This window comes from Ambystoma mexicanum, chromosome 7p, assembly GCF_040938575.1.
Source record: "Ambystoma mexicanum isolate Mex_15411 chromosome 7p, UKY_AmexF1_1, whole genome shotgun sequence".
Classification (NCBI taxonomy): Eukaryota; Metazoa; Chordata; class Amphibia; order Caudata; family Ambystomatidae; genus Ambystoma; species Ambystoma mexicanum.
Window position 1 is genome coordinate 665,478,141 of NC_090939.1, and position 21,959 is coordinate 665,500,099.

Below are 21,959 nucleotides of genomic sequence, written 5' to 3' on the forward strand. Positions count from 1 at the left end.
AATTGACCACAGACTGCAGAACAGGAAGGCCGATCGTTCCAAGTTTGATGCTCGAGTATTTTCCAAACCACCAACTCCTACCAAAGGAGTAGACTCCGGGGAACCCATGCAAATAGGGGGCCTGAAAGGACCACTAACACAAAAGGAGCGGGAAAGGAGAAAACAGCTGCAATTATGCCTCTATTGCGGAAACTCGGGGCACTTTCTTCGAGACTGTCCGGTGAAACCAGCCAAGAAGGCAGTAGGAGCTGCAGTTACCAGGGTCACAAACTCTGAGCAGGGAAACAACCTCGCCCGACAAGAATAGAGGTCCTCTTGCGGAGCGTTAAAACCAGTTCCGTGACCTCGCATTTCGTGATACCTATGGTCCTCATTAGCCCTGAACATCCGGATCGATTACATGCGATTGAAGCTTACGTCGACAGCGGTGCCATCGGCAATTATGTGGATCATGAAATGGTTTTGAGGATGAATCTGACTCTTTGTCCAAAGGCTGTAAAGGACATCATTACTACGGTGGATGGTACGGAGATAGCCTCCGGACCAGTAACGCATACCACCCAAGAAGTGACGCTAGTAAGTCAAGATGGACACCATGAGAAGATCGTGTTCGATGTGATCAAGGCCCCTCAGTTCCAGATTATTCTAGGAATTCCTTAGTTAGAGAAGCACAATCCTCAGATCGATTGGCGAGCAAGAACGGTTCAGTTTCCAGAATGTGTCTCTACTTGTCACCCTCGACCTGGTGTTGCACTGGCAGCAATTTCCTCGGAGGCTCCCCAGTTACCTCCTGAATACCTAGAATTCCAAGATGTTTTCCGGAAGGATCAGGCTAACTCTCTACTTCCTCATAGGTCTTATGACTGCCAGATAGACCTGATACCTGGATCTACTCCTCCTTGTAGTAGAATTTATGCCCTCACCGAGCCTGAGAATCTTCACCTCCGACAATACCTGGATCAATACCTAGCGAATGGGTTTATTCGTCCTTCCAAGTCCCCTGCTTCCTCAGCTTTGTTCTTCGTTCCAAAAAAAGAAGGGGACCTTAGAACTTGTATAGATTATCGCGCCCTGAACCAGATCACTGTTAAGAATAGATATCCGTTACCTTTGATCCCTGAACTCCTGGACCAAGTCAGAAAAGCATGCATATATACAAAGCTGGATCTTAGAGGAGCCTACCACTTGGTACGAGTAAAAGAGGGCGATGAATGGAAGACGGCCTTCCGCACCAAGTATGGGCTATTTGAATATCAGGTCATGCCCTTCGGACTTTGCAATGCCCCGGCCGCCTTTCAATATTTTATGAACGATGTCCTCAGAGAGCTCATAGATGTGTGTGTTGTTGTTTACATTGACGACATCCTCGTTTATTCTTCATCGGAAACTGAACATCGGAAACACGTGAAAATGGTCCTCGAGAGATTGCGTCAACACAAACTTTTCGCTAATTTGGAAAAATGTGTTTTCAACGTGACTGAAGTTGAATTCTTGGGATTCATATTATCACCTAGCAGAGTGCGTATGGATTCAAAGAAGGTCGATGCAATTCTCAAATGGCCATCGCCATCCTCCGTAAAAGGTGTTCAAAGCATGTTAGGCTTCGCTAACTTTTACCGCAGGTTTATCCCCGAATTCTCTCGAATAGTCCAGCCCATCACCGCCTTGTTAAAGAAAAACAAACGTTTTGAATGGTCTACCGAGGCGGAACAAGCTTTCCAGAATTTGAAGACTAGATTTATCTCTGCACCGATCTTAAAACATCCTCGCCCAGAACTCCCCTACATCGTTGAAACTGATGCTTCGAGCCTTGCCATGGGGGCAGTTCTATCACAAAAGGACCCAGTAACCAATCAGTTGCATCCCGTGGCATTTTGGTCCTGCAAATTCTCGCCTCCTGAAATCAATTACACTATTACTGATAAGGAACTTCTAGCTATCAAGTCCGCCTTTAAGGCTTGGCGGCATTATCTTCTGGGGGCCCGACACACCGTTACTGTGATTACAGATCACCGAAACCTGCAATATTTGAAAACCGCAAAAGCTCAATCCTCTAGGCAACTCCGTTGGGCACTATTCTTTGCCGAGTTTGACTTCATAATTACCTATCGACCTGGTACAAAAAACGGTAAAGCTGATGCCCTTTCTCGGATGGGAGTGGAAGAACATTTGATCAATCCTAAACCTGTACCTATCATTCCCGAACAAAGAATTCTAGGTGTAATCGCCACACAATCCATAGAGGAAGTTAAGGATAAAGCCAGGCTACTGGTAACTCCAGCAGACATACAGAATTGGCATCTGCAGGGAAAGGACTTTACGGTGAAGGACAACCTATTATATTTCCAAGAACGGTTATACCTGCCCAGCACAGATTTACAGAAAAAGGTAATCTCTTGTTATCACGATTCTTTAATGGAAGGACATCCCGGTATGACCAAGACCTCGGAAAAGATCAAGCGCTACTTCTGGTGGCCCTCTTGGAAAAAAGATATCAGAGACTTTATAATGTCCTGTGGAGTATGCGCCCAAAACAAGAGTCAAAAGGAAAAACCAGCCGGCCTCTTACGCCCTATTGACATCCTGCCTCGCCCTTGGCATACGCTTTCTATGGACTTCATCACCGATCTACCTCCATTCTCCGGATACAATACGATCCTAGTAATCGTGGACCTATTCTCCAAGACGGCGCATTTCATTCCACTCAAAGGTTTACCAACAGCAGCAACTCTGGCCCGAGAATTTCTCGAAAACATCGTCCGACTGCACGGTTTTCCTTCAGTTCTAATTTCGGATCGAGGTAGTCAATTTATTTCTCATTTTTGGCGAAGTTGCTGTCGGTCGGCTCAAATTGATGTGAGACTTTCGACCAGCCACCACCCTCAAACCGACGGACAAACCGAGAGGACCAATCAAACTCTGGAACAGTATTTGCGCTGCATGCTACAACAAACTGAAAAAACTTGGAAAGATATCCTTTGGATAGCCGAATATGCCTACAATAACTCTGTCCACTCGGGAACTGGGAAGACCCCGTTTTTTCTTTTATACGGTAGTCACCCTCGAACCTCGGAGTTGGATCCACTCCAAGATCTTGGAACACCAGCAGTAGACCACCTGCATTCTACAATCACCCAAGCCTTTAAGGAAGCCGTTTCTCACCTTCAAAGGGCTAAAGAACAATACAAGAAAGGAGCAGACCAACATCGGAAGGAAGCCCCCCAATATCAAGTAGGAGATCAAGTCTGGTTATCCACCAAATATCTAACTCTAAAAGGACCACGCACATTCAACCCAAGATACCTTGGTCCCTATTCCATCACTACCATAGTAAATCCAGTAGCGGTCAAGTTGGACTTGCCCCCTCACATGAAGATACATCCGGTCTTCCACGTCTCTCTATTAAAACCCGTGCAACCTCAAACCCGACTAACTACATCTCCAAAACCTATTCTAGTTGATGGAGAACTCGAGTTTGAAGTCAAAGGCATCCTGGATTCCAAGATCTCCAAATCTAAACTATTTTACCTGCTTAACTGGAAAGGCTACGGTCCCCAAGAAAGATCCTGGGAACCTGCAGAATATGTTCACGCGCCTCGTCTAATCAAAAGATTTCATCGAACATTTCCTAACAAGCCCAAACCCCCGGAGAAGCCCGGTTTGGGAGGGGCCTTGAGGGGGGGTGCTGTCATGATCTCTGCTTCCAAAAGATCAGGACTTGCCCGACTCCCTTGGAAGCAGACCCATAACCCCGGTTCCGAGTGCCAGCCAGTCCCAATTGGGACTTTTTGGACCCTGTCCTGGCGCCAGTGGCACCAGGCTCATAAAGATGCCCAGTCCCAGCGCTGGAAGCGCCGGGCTCATAATGCTTGGGTGGACTTACCTGCAGCAGACCATGCTGCTTACTTACCTGCCAGTTGAACCCCTGATCCTCTTCTGTTTGGGACTACTTTTCCTGTTGGGTGGGGCAGGAGCCACTCCCTAGGTTCAGAACACTGGAACTCTTCTGGAAAGCAGGAACTCTTTTCTTACCTAGGCGTGGCTGTGGAAGGAGACACCTAAGCACTACAGGAGGCTATTTAAACCACACCCGATGGATGAATCTTGCTTTGCGTTATTCTGCATTCTCTGCAGCAGAACGCTCATCGTGTCTTCTGCTTCTGATCCTGGGCCTAAGGGAACAAAGGCTTACCATCCTGGAATCCAGTCTTCAGCAGCACCTGTAAAGACAAAGAAAGAACAGGTTAGCACTACGGTCTTCAGTGGCAGCGCATCTCTTACCTGGTCCATCGGCTGTCACCAACGCCTCGCGCTGCATTCCGGCATCTGAAAGACAAAGGCTTACCTACTCTTCGCATGCTCCGGAGGTCTTCGCACTGCATTCCGGCATCTGAAAGACAAAAGCTTACCAGCTCTTCGCACGCTCCGGAGGCCTTCGGCGCTGCATCCCGCATCTGAAAGACAAAAGAAGGTGCGTTTAAAGACATTGGGCAACTTTATTACTCACGTGCCATTACTCCTTCCCACGCCGAATCCAGTGGGTATTCCAGCACCCTTCAGCTTCTCTAAAGCTCCGAACTTGTACCTGCAAGATAAAAGGGACAGTTAGTGCGCATCGTGAAGCAGGCTAAAAGCGCTTACTTACGTGCTTCCAGGCGCTTCTATTCCTCACGCGGGTTCGATCCTCAATTCTCATCAGCCCGCCATCCGCCATCGCCGGAACCCTGCAAAACAAGAGATATCATTACAAAAGACTTTTAAGACATTTGAAGTGCCCAGAACTTACCGTTCGTGCAGTTAACGACGGACAGCAGTCCTCTGAGGTCAAGAGGCCTGCACCCTTATCCAGTGAAGAAACTGGTTACGGTACCCTGCCCCGAGGCAGATGGAGAGCTCGGCGTTCACTTACCTAAGACATCTTACTCTTCGAGTCAGACATACAGTGCACAGAGGTCCAGCCCAAAGAGCCAACCGTGTGTTACACATCACCTTTGAAGATACGGCATTCACCCAGTCAAGACCGGCGCCTCTGCGGGAATCAGGTGAGCGTTACAAGATGTGATCTGTGGGGATGGTGCTGGACTCGCCGTGCGAGGCAGTTCAGAAGAGTCGTCCTCCATGGGCAACCACACCTCTTCCTGCGCCTCCTCCTCAGCCAGGGGTGCTGTGGCTGCCACCTCCCCGACTGAACTGGACTCTGCTGAGTGTGGAGCTTCAGCTGTGTCCTGTGGCAGTGTGACAGGAGTTGCGGGTTCCATCTCGACGGCCCTTGCCGGCACCAGTGCCGTGGCATGTGGAGTTGGTTTCCTTGGTGGTGCATGGCAGGCCTTGTGTTGGGCCTTTGAGGTTGAAGGCCTGTTGCCCTCATCCCGTGCCCTCTTCCGGGGTGTAGTTGGATGTGGGGTTGAGTCCTGCGTCTCGCTGTCATGGTCTGAGCCTGTGGGGGTGGAAGAGAGGGACGGCATGAGTGATGGTTTGATAAGCATCATGCATACATTTGTATCATTGCTCATCTACATAATAGAGGGTAATAGGCAGTTCAGTTTGGATGATCACGTTGCTTGCTACATGGGTGGGTAATGCAGGCATACGTCGGGGTCACTCATGTTGGGGCAGATGTATGGTATGTGACATGCATATTTCTTGGGGCCTGCATGCAGTGTCACTCATGCCATTGACATCTTAGTGTGGTTTGTGCACGGTATGGCATTGCCTTGCTGCAGACATCTGCATGTGTCTGTGCTGCGTATGACAACTTTGCTGGGAATGTGTGTATTGGGCCATGGCTTGCCTCTTTAGACAGACATATTGGTGGACTATCATCAGACTCTGCATTACAGTGTTTTCTTAGGTCACTCACCTCTGTCCGCCGATGATGTGACACCACACTCCATGTCTCCCACACCTTCTATAGACTCCATGCCAATCAGGCTAGCACATATGTCCTCCCACCGGGACAGCTTTTGGGGGAGCTTGCTCCTCTGCCAGTTGACATGGCCTGGCTCCTATTGGCCGAGAGGATGTTGCGGACCCGCAGCCACAAGTCATCCCACCTCTTCCTGCAGTCCCTGATTGTGCGGGGGTGTTACCGACCGCGCTTACTTTTTGCGCCACTAGTGCCCACATCTCCTTCTTTCTTATTATGGCCTCCCTCTTCATGCTCTGGGCAAACACGACTTCTGCATTTTGTTCCAGGGTCTCCGCGAGCATGGTCAGCTCATCTTCATTAGAGTGCTCTTTGCGCTGGCGGGAGGCGCCCTTCTTCACAGCCTTGGGCATTGTGGTGTTGAAGTGGTTAGGATTTCACACACAGCAGTATCCTACAGGTCCTGGCTGCTGGGGATGGCAATTGATTGTGTTTTTAAAGATGGCCGCCATGCTCTTTCCCGTTCCTGTGCGATGACGCTACTTCTGGTTCTGCTTATTTACGGTGACCATTATTAGCGGTGACCGCTAATAGTGGTCACCTCTAATAGCGGTCACTGCTAATGCCATCTTCATTCATGACGGTAGTGCAATCTGCGCATTGCTTGATGGAGCTAAGGGCCTTTTTCAGGCCTTTAGCGGCATGCCGGTTATGCCATTACCGGCATGATGCAAAGCTCGTGCCTGTGAGGTCGTAATGGCCCTCTCTCTATTAGCCGTCTCTGACCTACACGGACATGGAATTTACTCCATGCCGGTAAAGACAGTTACTTACCTCCAAACTCGGACTGACCCCCAATGTCTCCAGGCCTTGAATGCTGCTTTAATCGCCAGTAATTCCTTATCTGTGATTGCGTAGTTCAACTTGGGGGCTGAAAATTTGCGGGACCAGAATGCGACGGGGAGTAGCTGTCCTGTTTCAGGGTCCCGTTGTGACAATACTGCTCGCATGGCTATTTTTGAAGCATCTGTCTCAACTATGTAAGGTAGGTCTGGTCGTGGGTGTCGAAGGACTGGTGCTGTAGTGAATGCTAGTTTCAACTTCTGGAAGGCTTCTTCAGCTTCTGTCGACCAATAGAACTTTTGATTTTTCTTTAACAAGGAGGTAATTGGATGTACAATTTGTGAAAACCCAGGGATAAACCGACGGTAAAAGTTGGCGAAACCGAGCACGCTTTGCACTCCTTTCGTGGATGTTGGTGAGGGCCATTGGAGGATTGCATCCCCTTTCGTGTATCCATATGTACGCCTTGTGGTGTGAGCATGAAACCGAGAAACTCGATCTCGGTTACATGGAAAAAACATTTTTCCAACTTGGCATACAATTGGTGTTGTCGAAGCTTCTCTAAGACTGCACTGACATGGCCTACATGTTCTTCCATGGAATTTGAGTAGATAAGAATGTCGTCAATGTAAACAAGAGCGCAAACGTCCAGTAGTTCACGGAGTACATCATTCATAAAGAATTGGAACACCGCGGGGGAATTGCATTGCCCAAAGGGCATGACCTGGTATTCAAAGAGGCCGTACTTCGTGCGGAAGGCTGTTTTCCATTTGTCTCCCTCTTTTACTCTCACAAGATGGCATACTCCTCTTAAATCCAGTTTTGTGTAGATTTGAGCATGTTTCACTTGGTCCAGGAGCTCTGGTATAAGTGGTAAAGGATATCAATTTTTTACAGTGATCTGATTGATGGCTCTATAGTCGATGCAAGTTCTTAAATCCCCCTCTTTTTAGGCACGAAGAATAAGGGCGAGGAGGAGGGTGACTTGGACGGGCGAATGAAACCTTTTGCCAGGTACTGATACAGGTAAGTTCTAAGATGCTGATTTTCCTGTTCTGTCAGAGCGTAAATTAGGCTGCAAGGGATCTGGGCTCCGGGTACAAGATCTATTGTCATGATCTCTGCTTCCAAAAGATCAGGACTTGCCCGACTCCCTTGGAAGCAGACCCATAACCCCGGTTCAGAGTGCCAGCCAGTCCCAATTGGGACCTTTTGGACCCTGTCCTGGCGCCAGTGGCACCAGGCTCATAAAGATGCCCAGTCCCAGCGCTGGAAGCGCCGGGCTCATAATGCTTGGGTGGACTTACCTGCAGCAGACCATGCTGCTTACTTACCTGCCAGTTGAGCCCCTGATCCTCTTCTGTTTGGGACTACTTTTCCTGTTGGGTGGGGCAGGAGCCACTCCCTAGGTTCAGAACACTGGAACTCTTCTAGAAAGCAGGAACTCTTTTCTTACCTAGGCGAGTCTGTGGAAGGAGACACCTAAGCACTACAGGAGGCTATTTAAACCACACCCGATGGATGAATCTTGCTTTGCGTTATTCTGCATTCTCTGCAGCAGAACGCTCATCGTGTCTTCTGCTTCTGATCCTGGGCCTAATGGAACAAAGGCTTACCATCCTGGAATCCAGTCTTCAGCAGAACCTGTAAAGACAAAGAAAGAACAGGTTAGCACTACGGTCTTCAGTAGCAGCGCATCTCTTACCTGGTCCATCGGCTGTCACCAACGCCTCGCGCTGCATTCCGGCATCTGAAAAGACAAAGGCTTACCTACTCTTCGCATGCTCCGGAGGTCTTCGCACTGCATTCCGGCATCTGAAAGACAAAAGCTTACCAGCTCTTCGCACGCTCCGGAGGCCTTCGGCGCTGCATCCCGCATCTGAAAGACAAAAGAAGGTGCGTTTAAAGACATTGGGCAACTTTATTACTCACGTGCCCTTACTCCTTCCCACGCCGAATCCAGTGGGTATTCCAGCACCCTTCAGCTTCTCTAAAGCTCCGAACTTGTACCTGCAAGATAAAAGGGACAGTTAGTGCGCATCGTGAAGCTGGCGACAAGCGCTTACTTACGTGCTTCCAGGCGCTTCTATTCCTCACGCGGGTTCGATCCTCAACTCTCATCAGCCCGCCATTCGCCATCGCCGGAACCCTGCAAAACAAGAGACATCATTACAAAAGACTTTTAAGACATTTGAAGTGCCCAGAACTTACCGTTCGTGCAGTTAACGACGGACAGCAGTCCTCTGAGGTCAAGAGGCCTGCACCCTTATCCAGTGAAGAAACTGGTTACGGCACCCTGCCCCGAGGCAGATGGAGAGCTCCGCGTTCACTTACCTAAGGTGAGGGCGTTAACCTTTGGGGTTCTACAGGAGAAGAGAAAGGGAAGAGGAGACAGGCACCCAATAACCCCAGTTCATTAATCCCATATTTTCTATCTGCAGACATCTTACTCTTCGAGTCAGACATACAGTGCACAGAGGTCCAGCCCAAAGAGCCAACCGTGTGTTACACATCACCTTTGAAGATACGGCATTCACCCAGTCAAGACCGGCGCCTCTGCGGGAATCAGGTGAGCGTTACATCTATTTGACAATCGTAGGGTCTGTGCGAGGGCAGAAAGGTGGTTTGCTCTTTTTTGAAGACATCCTGGTAATCTTGGTATTCAAGCGGTAAGGAGCTGGTGAGGCCCAACCCGATTCCTTTCTTCGGTTTCAGATTGGTGTCATCTTTTTTGTAACATGTGTCGGCACAATCATGAGGAAATGGCAGAACTCCTTTTCGCCAGTCGATCCTAGGATTGTGGGTCTCCAGCCGGGGCATTCCCAATATCATCTGGAACTGAGGAGCACCAATGAGATCAAAAGCAATGTCCTCTTGATGCCCGTCCTGACGCAGAAGCTTGACTTTCTCGGTGTATTCTGTCACCGGGCCGGATGATAGCTGAGAACCATCCACAGCAGTGATGTTTTCCCATTTCTGCTTCTGTCGGAGAGCAAGGCCTATTCGGAGAGGCACATCTTGGTCAGTGTAGATACCCACAGCTCCACAATCAATATATGCCTGCAAGGCATGTATTTTTTGATGGTTACTTGTGATTCACCAAAAGCACTGGAAGGACTAGATGTGAGGTCTGTACTGATTCCTTTTTTATGCTCGACACGCGGACCACTACACTTGCCGGGCATTGCCGTTTCCCGAGTTCTGTTCTTCTTCTTCATCAGTTTTGTCTGTTGCCCCAACTGTTTTCTTGGGTGGTTTTACCGGGCAGTCACGGAGGAAGTGACCTGCTTGTCCACAATACAAGCAAAGCTGTTGTTGTCTTCTTTTTTCCCTTTCTGCTTTGGTAAGGGGACTTCGTAATCCACCAATTTGCATTGGCTCAGACTGTTCGTTTGGTTTAGTCCGATTCTCATGAGGTCGTACGTAAACTGACCGTCCCTCTGATCTAGCTCGATCCATTTTCCGATTATGCAACCTATAATCGAGTTGCACAGTCAGGTCTATGTAGTCCGCACACCTCTCAGGGGCATTCACCACTTGCGCCAACACATCCTTAAATTCTCCACGTAACCCTCGGTAAAAGAGTGTAGTCCTCTTCTCTTCTGGCCAGTTGGTCTGGGCTATGAGACGATTGAAGGTTGCAATATAGGTTAATAGATCTTGACTCCCTTGTCTGAGTGACAACAACTCGTTGTCCATAGCTTGTCCTTGGGCATGACGGGCAAACAGTTTCTCCATCTCATGTTGGAAATTCCCAAAGTTCCGGAGTAAAGGGTCGTCTTGATTTACCAAAGGTATAGACCAGTCCGCCACACTACCTCCTAAATACGAGAGTACAAACGCCACTTTGGCTTGGTCATTAGGAAAGGCTCCTGGTCTGCACAAGAAATGAATGCGACATTGGTTCATAAATACAGCAAACGTTTTTGGTTCACCGATGAAGCGTTCGGGAGGGGCTAGAGGCACTGCTCCTGGAAGAACCACCTGAACCGGTGTTGATTGTTGTGGTGTGGAAGAATGAGAAGAATGGGTCACTCCAGGCAGTGGAAGCTGTCCTGCTTGTGCCCTTAGCATTTGTCTTGCCAATGCGTCAGTTCTTTCTCGAATTAAAAAAAGATCCTTCTGTAATGCATTGGTTTCCTGTCTTGAAGCATGTACTTCAGCCGGTAATCCCCCTAGTAAGAGGGCTTCCTGATCTGTTTCTGAAATTTCCATAATGCCCAGGCAGAGAGTATTAGAGGCTTCGCGTTCTGTTACGCTCACCAGGTCTCTGCCGAGGCGTTGGGGCAAGGTTGCAGCCCTCCATGAACTTGAATCACCCCCTTCAGGCCTCTCCCTCAGTAGAAAAGCTGTGAGTGGTGGTACGTGGTGATACTGCTCCTGTGAATTATGGAAGATAAGCTCTCCATCCTGCTACTTCTGGCAGAGGTGCGTCGAATGGGATCTAGTTCCTTCACTGATCCCTGATAAGGATTAGTCCAGTCCAGCTGTGACTGTGCTTCTCCTTATGATTGGTAAGTCCTTCTTGAGCTCTTGTGATGCTGTTCATTCTGTTTAATGTCTTTATATGTTGCTCCTATTTATGCCCACAATAATGTCTCTCTTCTGTTTTCTTCCGTTAGATGGAAATGCGGCCTCAATGCAGCTGTGAGATGCGGCCGGATGGAAGATGGATGCTACCGCAATGTTCGACAGCAGGTAAGTGATGGTTTAAGGAAAAAAAAAAGAAGTATGGCGAAGCGCAACCTTAAAGTGACTGTTTTTTCTATGTCTAACCCTGTCTTCTGTTTTTCCTTGCAGGCGCTGCTGTCGATGATGGAGCGTGTCTGCTGCGGTGCCAAGATGAAGATTTCGGCATCCCGGAAAGTGTAAAGATGAATACTTGGTTCGCCGAAGTGATGCACGGTAAGAACAGCTTCCACCAGTTGGTAAGTATGCTGGCAGGAAGCAGGATGTCCAGGAAGCAGGATCTTCAAAGGTAAGTCTGACCTCAGGCGACGGTGAGCGGTAGGCTGCTTGCAAGTGCAGAATAATGTGAAGCGTCTGTCTTGAGGATCCGGGCAGCTTATATAGCTGAGATTGTGGGCACGCCCATTAGGGCCGGCTTACCAGCCACACCCTGCCACTCCTAGAGAAGAGTGAGCATGTGCAAATGCAATACATTAGCAGCCACACCGAAGAATACACTTTGGGCTGCTTAATGGATGGAAGGTTCAAGGTTAATGCATCTGAAGTGCTATGTCCATAATAAAAGCTTTTCGGTATTACATGGATGTTCTTGTTTACTTTTGTTCATGAGCCTGGTGCCAAAGGCGCCAGAACAGTGTCCACCCAGGACTCCTGTGCATGCAACCCCTGCATGCCTGTGCCCCTGACTTCATGACCATGACAGAAAGCGAAATTGAAGAATTGATTCTCTTCAACTTACCTCTTTCAAAATAAGAGAAGAGGTAGCAATTACAATTGCAAGGAATGAAGCTACATTTGGAACATAGAACAAAGAAATGTCATAGAACTTAAACTGTATCCTAAAAAGAAAGAACGACGATTTGCCCCATTCAGCAAAAAGGGTATAGCGGTTAACAGCAAATGAGAAATCCCCTGAAGAAGTTCCGGTCAACGTTTAATAAAATCTTAAGGGGACAAAACATGTTGGGTTAAGATCTACAACCTTACTCTAAAGGCTCTTTAGTAAGCAGTCTCTGTTGAGGCGCATGTTGTCTCTAAAAGTAATTAGCTAGAAGACAACCTAAATACAGTTCTGAAAGTCCTGCTGTTCACACACCAATGTGTGTGAAATAAAATGTTTGTAAAAATCAATGGAAAATATATATTTGGTATGTAGAGAGAGTAAATTGAATCTTTTTTCTCACTCCTCCATTCATTGCTCCTACCTATACTAATTTCAGTCATTAAATCACAAATAGGTCTGTAAAGTCTTTGATATGTATCGATTTACCAGGATTGGCCTTGTTGTATATCCCTTGTGTCCTCCCCTGTCTGAATAGGATACAATTCCTAACATATTACAGTGAGTTCCCTGTCATTTCTGAGTTTGCCATGAGAGTTTAACAACCTCCTTTTCAGAGTAAGTCCCAATCCATGTTCTCCCTGGTGATGTAACTCTGTATGTATGTCTCTGAGAATCCCTAAGACTCACAGGTCAGTGTGCACCATGTTCTCTGTGGGTGGTCTGTTAATTCTAGCAGGCCATCCTTTGTGACTCTGTATGTACTCAATGGGTGGTTGCAGCTGTATGTAATATTTTAGAAACATGCATACTGATGCAGCCATTTTACTTTCAGAGATCAAAGGCTTGTTCCGTGCAGGCATCCATTAAAATGGTGACTTAGACTAAGATATCGAGTGGGACTTCAAAGCATGTCTCGATTTACATAATAAGCATAGAAACAATTGTGTGTCACATATGATCATGGCCCTCCTGAGACTCCAGTTCGTGGGCTCGGTGCCGCCATGGTCAGACCTACCCTGATTCATGAAAATAATTCCTCGTATTCACTCTGAGTTCACATTGCTGCATCATGGTCAAGTCATTTGCCTGTGAAGAAGCTTTGGAAACAACCACTCCTGATTGGGTTGCTTCCAAATTTTTGAATGGTGCGTTGTGTCATGTTGGTAAATGGCTGTGCATCAGTCACCAAGGTCAATGTAAGCATTGGGTAATCTGTGCCTTTTTCAAATGCTGGGCACCACCGCGAAGCCAATGTATAAAGAACTCTGCCAAAGAATATGAGGAACTCTACAGTGTTTTAGCAAAACACTTTTGGAACCTAATTTCTCCAAACCTAACTCCAGGACCCGAGGGAACCATACCAATGCCCCCTTCTATTAATGAAACGGGCACAGGCAGGTAACTCTTCATAGATTTCTGCATCACATCTGGAATAACATGTTTACCCACTGAAATGGCCTAACTTGGGTCTCGAACAGTAAGGTTAATGCCACACGGTAGGTAGTGTCCAATGCCTATAACGGCTACAACATCTTCTTGTTCATCCCTGAACTGCTGGGTTTCCTCTAACATTGCTGGTTCTACTGAGGCTGCAATAGGAATGATAGAAGCTTCTGCACTGGGCTCCATCATCTGGGTCATATTATTTCAGTTCAGAAACCATGTGTAGGGTCCTTGTTCGTCTTCATTGGCCAGGGTCTCTTGCTTACATACCCTGCACCTCTTCAGGGGAGAGATTAGCAGGTCAAGCAGAAGGCCAACAACAGAAGCAAGGACACAGGATCAGGAAATGGGCAACAAAAGAAGTACATGGTATCATCACCTCTCAGGGCAAAGAAGAAGAGGATTGTTATACGATGAGATCCAAAGTTCCAGTGCTCGCACTTCATAGCGGCTTAAAATCGAGGCTCTGCGAGTAAAAATGCCAGCCACGCGGCAAAGGACTGCGCCTCAGGAAAGTGGGCACCATGACAGACAGAATACATGTCAAAAGAAAAAATGAAACTACAATCAATATCAAATACAATTGTTATATATAAAATTGGCTGGGATGAGATTTTCTTTTTTTTTATTTCAGGATCCGTGGCGCAGCTTAAGGAGGGATCCATTCATTAATTACCGACCGGGCGTTACAGAACTTTGTATGATCGTGATCCCCTTCCGTTTCAGCATTATGATACCCCACTTTACCATTGTCTGCTTTTCCTTCCTCATTTTCCTCACCAGTAGAGTTGGAATGTTGGCAAAATGGCTTTAGCCATGTGGACAGGGATAATTTGTAAAAGAAGTGCATTTTAATTAAGTAAATGTAGCTAATCAACAAGAGTGGTCACATTATTCATCTCTCTATACACCTGCACAGCTTTGCAGCAGCTCTTTTACCCATAGACATGTGTATATCTCTCTTTCCATTATTTTCAAAATATATGACACCCTCTGACACTTAGTCCCAGGCCCAGCATCAAGATTTCCATTCTCATTGTTCAATGGCCAAAGCTCTGATCCCTTTCTATTTATGGAGACGTCTGAGTGTTGCACACAAACAGTTCCTAATTGTTTGTGTGTGTGTATGTGTTTGTGTACGCGCGCATCTACTGCCCTTTTGCTTTATAAGACAGCCTCATTACGACCCAGGCAGTAAGTTACCGCCTGGGCCGTGACTTTACCACCATGGCGTAAACTACGTTTACGCCATGGTGGTTGGCGGACTTACCGCCCCATTCCGACCTTGGCGGGGCGGTAAGTCCCCAATCCCCATTTACCCTTCCCCATTCCCATTTTTGCCCCATAGGGCATAATGGGAGTGGGGAAGGCGTTAATTACGCCACCGTAAATTACGGTGGCGTAATTAACTCCATGGTCCCTTAGCGCCATGGATTTTAACACCTGCAGGTGTTAAAAACTCCATGGCGCTAAGGGACCTCGTAATCAGGCGGTAAGGGTCGGCGCTGTTTACGCTGCCGTAAACCCCTTACCGCCTGGGTCGTAATGAGGCCCAATACAATACCACCCATTTGTTGTTAAATTTGCTTTTGGCTTGGCATGAAATAATAAAACCCGGTTTGATAAATACAGCCCTTTCCTGTTCTGGAGAGTACCTGTTGATTCTCCCTCTGACTACAGCTTTGGGCCCTGTGACAAATTCCCAACACTGGAACTCGATGCAGGAACTGTGGAGACCTAAGGACCAAGGGTTGCCACCTCTCTGTGATGCAGGCCCAGGACAGGATACACAGAGGATCCCCTAGTTATCCTTTTCATTTCAAGGCATCATATATGTTCCAGTGCATGTTATCCCCAATCACCCTTGGCAACATGAAGACAGGTGGCATTCGCAGTGACCTATCGAAACGCAGACAAGTGTCAGAACAATAGACTACAAAAGCAACATGGCAGAGAAGGATTATGCAATTTGAAGAGCTGCCAGCCTGGGTGTCCATGGGTTGTCTGCAAGTAAGGCCTGGTTTGTTTAGCAGGTTGTAAGCATGGCTTAAGACATTGCCCAGTGACCATGCATGTGTTTGCTCACAGAGAGTGTGATCGATCAGAATCAGGATCGGAAAGAGCAGGAGACCCTGAGCCCCAGACACAGCTAGAGAAGTCCCTGCACAGAAAGAAAAACAATGATTGTTGCTGGGCACTGTAATGTGTTGGCCTACGGAGCTGCAGGATGGGCTAATAACTGATTATCTCAGGTGATGATCCTGTATTTACAACAAATATTAGCCTATTGCATAAGTCCCCGGAGCACAGACTCAGCTGGACACCATTATGCACTTGTCCACTTGTCTAACAGACGCCAGGACCTACCATGTTAAAATGGAACTGGCCTGACAGAGGTTGTGGTAGTTAGGTGTGCTGAGAGTTGAGAGGTGTTCAGTGAATGGTGGTGCAGAGAGGATGGATGACAGAGGGAGAGCAAGGTGGAATCAGAGGAGCAAGACAGGAGAGCAGATGAGGGATAAAGAGGAACAGAGGTGAAAACATGAGTGGAGGAAGTAAAAAGAGGAGTGGGAGTGGAACAAAGAGAATCAGAGATGGTACAATCTGTGTAGGAATTAAAGAGAGGCGGAGCGGGGAGGGTGTAGAAAGAAGAAGGTGGGGAAAAGACCGGAGAAGGGAGTGAAACGAACAGAAGGTGAGGAGGAAAAGATAAAAGCAGAGAGGAGACTGGAGCTCAGGGAAAACAGCACAGCATTGGAACAGTTAAGAGCAGAGGCAAAGGAGTGAGAAAGCAGGGGGAGGGAGAGTAAGATGTACAGCAAGCATGAGGCGCATAGAAGGAGAAGGTTGAAGGATGTGCTATAAGCAGCAAAAGAGAGAAAAACAAGGCAGAGGATGTTAAGAATGCTATGAAGAAGGAAAGAGAAAATGAAACGGGATGGAGAGCTATTAAAATGGAGATCAGAGTTAACATGAAAGAATGATCAGTGGAGATGTGACATGAAGTCAAGGGCTGCATTGCAGAGTGACGAGGGGTTCAGAGAGGGGGGTGGTGGAAGCAACGAAAGCAAGTGACAGATGAGCATGAGAAAGAAAGGAACAAAGAGGGGAGTGAGGGTAAGAGTAGAGGAGAGAGAGAGAGAGAGAGAGAGAGGTAGTCCCCAGAATGTTGACCCTAATTTCAATCATACAGTAGTACAGAGGGGTCTGGTAGCTGGGAATAATAAGCACTAATGACACCAGCATACACAGACAGATAGATACCTATTTTCAATGAAGTTAAAAAGGTCTGTTTGGCATCCAGTGACATCCTGTTGCCCCTGAAAGTTCAGGATAATTTTGATGCATCGGGCAAACAGCTGCATTAAGTGTTATGCTGTTGAACTACTTAATGAGGGAGCAGCAGAAGGGGCAACACGATGAGATCCAGCCTGTTAGCAATTACCTTTCCTCGACAGTTATCATGAAGAAGTGGTTAGGTGATGAGCAAAGGGCTGCACATAGCTCAGGTTTTAGAAATAGGAATAACAAGGAATCCTGTGTAGTGTAGGGCAGTATCCTACTATTTATCTCATTGTATTACATACCCAAATAAGCGAAGAGTAAGCACTAGAGGGAATGATTTAAAGAACTAATATTTTAGGACATCTGAGTGCACAGCCTCAGTGCAATCAATGTATAGGGACATATGGCAATCCTCATTCCTGGGCATCACTCTTTCTAATGCCAGTATGAAGTCAATGTTGATGCAAAGCTGCGCAAATAAGTGTATTCCTGTCACTACCTTGAAGTTGTTCACATATATGTTTCATATGTAATTCATGCATCATTTGTAACTGCAAGAGCATATCTAGGCGTAGGATTTCTATTTATTGCATTATAAAAAATCTTTCCATATACAGTGTGGATCTGTGAAACTGTACAGTTAATTCACCACCGTGCTCTAAAACCTTTCGAGTGTTAATGAGCGTAGATATTGATCTTCGCAACCAGGCCTGTCACTGTAAGGGAAATATAATCAAGGCTCTGATTGCTTTTTGAAGCTAAGGGACATTTAAATTAGAATAGTGACCCCTCTTTCTTGTGAATAAAAGGAGAAAAAGTGCCTATGACACTTCTGCGTACCTGCAAAATCTCAATGGCTTACACTGGACATAAATCGTACCATTTCAAAACGATCTTATGGTTTTTCAAATATTTAATTTGTTAGCTTTGCAGCCAGTGTCAGACCCTCTCGCATCCCAGGTGAGGTCACTCAAGGAAACAGAACCATGTTTCGTAGCTGTCATCCCGTCTCAGGAGGATAGCTCAGGGGCAACCTGCTCACCTTGGAAGCATGATGACACGGAGCGACACAGATCCGATCCCCGGGTCCGCGCTTAGAAACCTCTGGGTATTAAGCATGTTATAAATAACCAATCATATCATCTACTAAAGAAATGAATGATCTTGTTATTTTGGCTTCAGTCCCTTCAATCCCTATTTTGTAAAGATATAGGGCCTCATTCTGAGTTTGGAGGTAATGAACTGGAATTCCTGTATGATGCTGGAGGTAAATCCTCCAGGTCAAAAATGGGAATTTGGTAGTGCCGTAAAAACACGACAGTACAGAATTACCACCACGTTTTACTGCGCTGCCAAACTTTTTATGAGGCCCATAATCCTATCAACCAGCAGCCAGCACATAAATGTCAGTCAAAACTGTTACTCCTCACTTTGCAAACCATCCAAGCAGTGAATAGAAAACTAACTTTGCATTAAGCGAGTGTAGAAGCTGCATTTGTTTCTCAAGATCTCGGATGTCCTGTATTCCCTAATGATCTCCATAATTCTCACGCTGTTGGACTCATGGACACCCGCAACATTGATATTGATTCGGAATGACGTTTCATTGAGTTCCTCATGTTTGGCTTTGAAGGACTTTCATGATATGTTTAAATATCTCCTGTATCTTACTTGAGGCCGGTCTAACATTGGACCTGTCCTGCACTGCCAATATTCTTTCCTCCCCCAGATGAAGGTGCTCCACCTGCTTGTTAAGCCTGACCTGGATATGTGTGTGTCAACTTGCATTGAAATTCCATTAATGCAGCTTCAATGCCAACATGGGGTTAATTTTCAAGGTCCACAGAGCCTAAATGTAAGTTTCTGGAGGCCGGTGATTGCTGGGGATTGGCCCTGATACGTGCCCAGAGAAGCACTGGCCTGAGCATGATATGTGCACTGATTTCAACCAGCTCTGTTCAGCGCTAGAAGCTTGCATATATCAGTACCCATAGGCATCTGCTCTTCTTGCAGATAGCTGTGGTGTGCTGGATGGTGAACTGGACCAGGGCCTCTAACAGGGAAGATCTTATCCCCCAGTGACCTGCCAGGCACAGGACCAGTGGCTAGACCCTCTTATATAGTAAGTGCCCATCCAAGCTGACCACCCAGAAATGTGGGCTCAATCTTCTGCTGGTGTCCCTGCTGGGCGGTCATTGTTAAATTACAATGTTCACATCTAGATAGTAAAGGCCTAGAGATCATTTGTGTCCACTAGGTAGTCAGTGAGGGACTGGCTGTCTGCCAAACATTGTGGGAATATAGGCGAGTGCAATGTTATGGGTGCAAGACCTGTGGTTCTTACAGGTATTCATGAACTGCGCAGGAAGTGTCAGCGCTCAAGCAGCGGGGGGTTTCAGTACCTGAATTGAGAGCTCCATTTCAGCATATTTTTAAGAAACAATAGTGTGAATGAGGTAGTCAGGTGAGAAAAGCGGGCAATGTTTGCCTGTATTATTTGGTTTAGAACGTTCATACTCAAAAGTTATTTTGCATGCAGATTACGCTTGTGCAGCAGTAGGAAAACATTTACCTCTGCCAATTAAGTAGGTTTAACCCATGGGGCTAAGTACACATACATGTGAATTGCCAGAGGTCTTTATGCAACCTGAATGCACAGATTGGTAATCTAACACAGCCCTTTCAGCTTTTAATCCATATGCAGTCGATAAAAACCATTGCCATTTAGCTGGTAACAGCAACATTCATAATTTACAATGCTGCTAATATATCCTATTAGCGTCTTGGCGAGAGGTACTGCTCAATCCGTTGGCTGAAACGTGGGCTTTGTTGTGGGGCCTGCTCCGGGTCACCAGGCAGGCCCCATACTCATGTCGGGGTCACCCGACGGGGTTCATTGGTGCGGCGATCACGCCGCGGACTCATGGGTGGGGGTCACCCCACCCGCTCTGGATCACCGGAGCTACACATGTGGCTGAGGGCACAAGGTGCACAGCGGCCCCGGCTCTGGGGGCACCCAGGCTGGGGTCAGTTCATTAGCCATGGTCACATGGTGTTGGGATCACCCATTGACGGCGTTGCCCGGCAGGGGCACCGTCCTCTGGCTGGGCCCCATCCTTGGGCCCAGCGCCTACGGTGCATCAACAGCATGGTGCACAGGAATGACACCGAAGCCTCATGATGGTTAGACTGCCGAGCCGGAAACGGCTCGGAACTTTTAAGTTGGTCACATGGGTAACAATGTGATCACACCAAAACACACTTGGAGATACCATGGCCCCTTACAGGGGTGCCATGCAACAGGCTTCATTAGCAGGTATAAGCCCGCATTCCACTGTTGGCTGCCGACACCTCTCCCCAGACAGCCATTTTATCTCTCCTGTGTCCTAGGTGCTCCATCACCTCCCAGTTTGCGCTCACCCGGCCACTCCACTCCCCCCACCTAGACCCACTCACCTGTCACTCTCTGCTCAGTCCCTCACTGACCACTCTCCCTTCTCCAGCGATTCCCACTGACAACACTTTTTTAAGGGAATTGGGCTTGCACTCTCAGCGTGTACAGGGTGCCGTGGGGTGCTAATAGCATTAAGCACTAAGTTTGGGGTACGAACCTGACCAGTAGGGACCCTGTGACTTCACGGAGCCCCTCACTTGGCTCGGGCTCTCCTTGGCTCAGGCTAGCAGACTGTTACTGCTCAAGCCCGCCCCCAACCCTGTGTTTATCATATAATAAAAACTTGAATTCCGGACATGTCTGCCGGAGCTTCCAAATGAAAGCAGTAAAATAAAATAAATATGTCACTCAGGGTTTATGGGGACCTCTGCATAAAGTATGTGTATATGGTCAGGTGCACCCTATCCAGAAGACTTCTGGCTACACCAATGACTGAAAGTCCTTAGGAGGGTTACCATGACCTGTTAGGACATTTCACGTCCGTCTAGTAGTACTTCCTGTCTCAGTTTGTAATATCAATTCCCCTGGTTTCTGTTCCCCCCCCCTATTTCCTCTTTCCTATGCAGTGGGTTTGACTTTTATATATGCAGTTCTGACATTTTAATGCAGTACTAGAATTTTAATTGATGCACGCAGGGGTGTTGCTAGGTCTAGAAAAGATCTGGGGCTATGCTAATGTCAGGACTGTCAGGACTCAGGGCTAGCTAGCTTTTTGGTTCTAACCCCTGAGCTTCTATCCGGGGCTACAACCAAAAGACCTGGGGCTATAGCCCTCTTAGCCCCCCATAGCAACGCCTCTGGATTCACGTTTATATTTGTATCTGTTCTGTACGTCGTATTTCTGCCTTCTTACCATGACCTTACAGTCGGAAAGGGGATTATAGTAATCGTTGTCGTTTTGAAACTGAAGTATGAAGAGTAAATGAAAACATTATTTTAACCGAATTAATGGATGAATTCTAAAATGCATTACTATTAATGGTGCCACTGAATGCCAATACCACCTGTTTCTATTACACCAGGATCATTGATGGAAGAGATCTGATGCCTTTGCTTCAAGGGAAAGTTCCCCATTCAGAGCACGAGTTCCTGTTTCATTACTGTGGGGCATATCTGCATGCAGCGCGCTGGCATCAAAAGGACAGTGAGTAAACTCAGCATGCCATTCCGTTATACAATTCTTGATAGTTTGTTTGTGCAGTAATCTTTGAGGGGTTTTTTTTAAAAAAAAAGGCTAAAATCCTGTTGGAGATGCGTCTATTGGTAACATACACAGCATCAATTGTTATAATTTGTTGCCGAGTTCTTGTTACATGCTAAAACTTGTTATGTCTTGTTTTCTGATAATTTTCATTCAATAAAAATGTGAATACAAAAAAACAAAAAAGAATGTGTTGGTATGGATTGAAGTTGGAAAGATGTGCCAAGTCAATGAAGTACAGGTAAGCTTATATTATTGGAGTAGATTATAAATTCATAGAAGACGACATCGGAAAACACTAATCCTCCAGGGTCCTCCACCCAGGCGACAACTGATACTGGTGGAACACACTACACACTACAAACCATGAATTCCGCTGGTGACCTCAAACACT

The 21,959-nt window shown here is 47.0% G+C and overlaps 1 protein-coding gene across 3 annotated transcripts in view; it reads left to right on the forward strand.

The window, feature by feature from the left end:
- Window positions 1-21,959, forward strand: part of LOC138526244 (arylsulfatase D-like) — a 796,293-nt gene that overhangs the window by 726,861 nt on the left and 47,473 nt on the right. For all 3 annotated transcript variants that reach the window (XM_069636735.1, XM_069636736.1, XM_069636737.1), the window contains one exon: window positions 21,387-21,508. In XM_069636735.1, coding sequence (XP_069492836.1) covers window positions 21,387-21,508 — 122 coding nt within the window. The remainder of the gene's footprint in view (window positions 1-21,386; window positions 21,509-21,959) is intronic.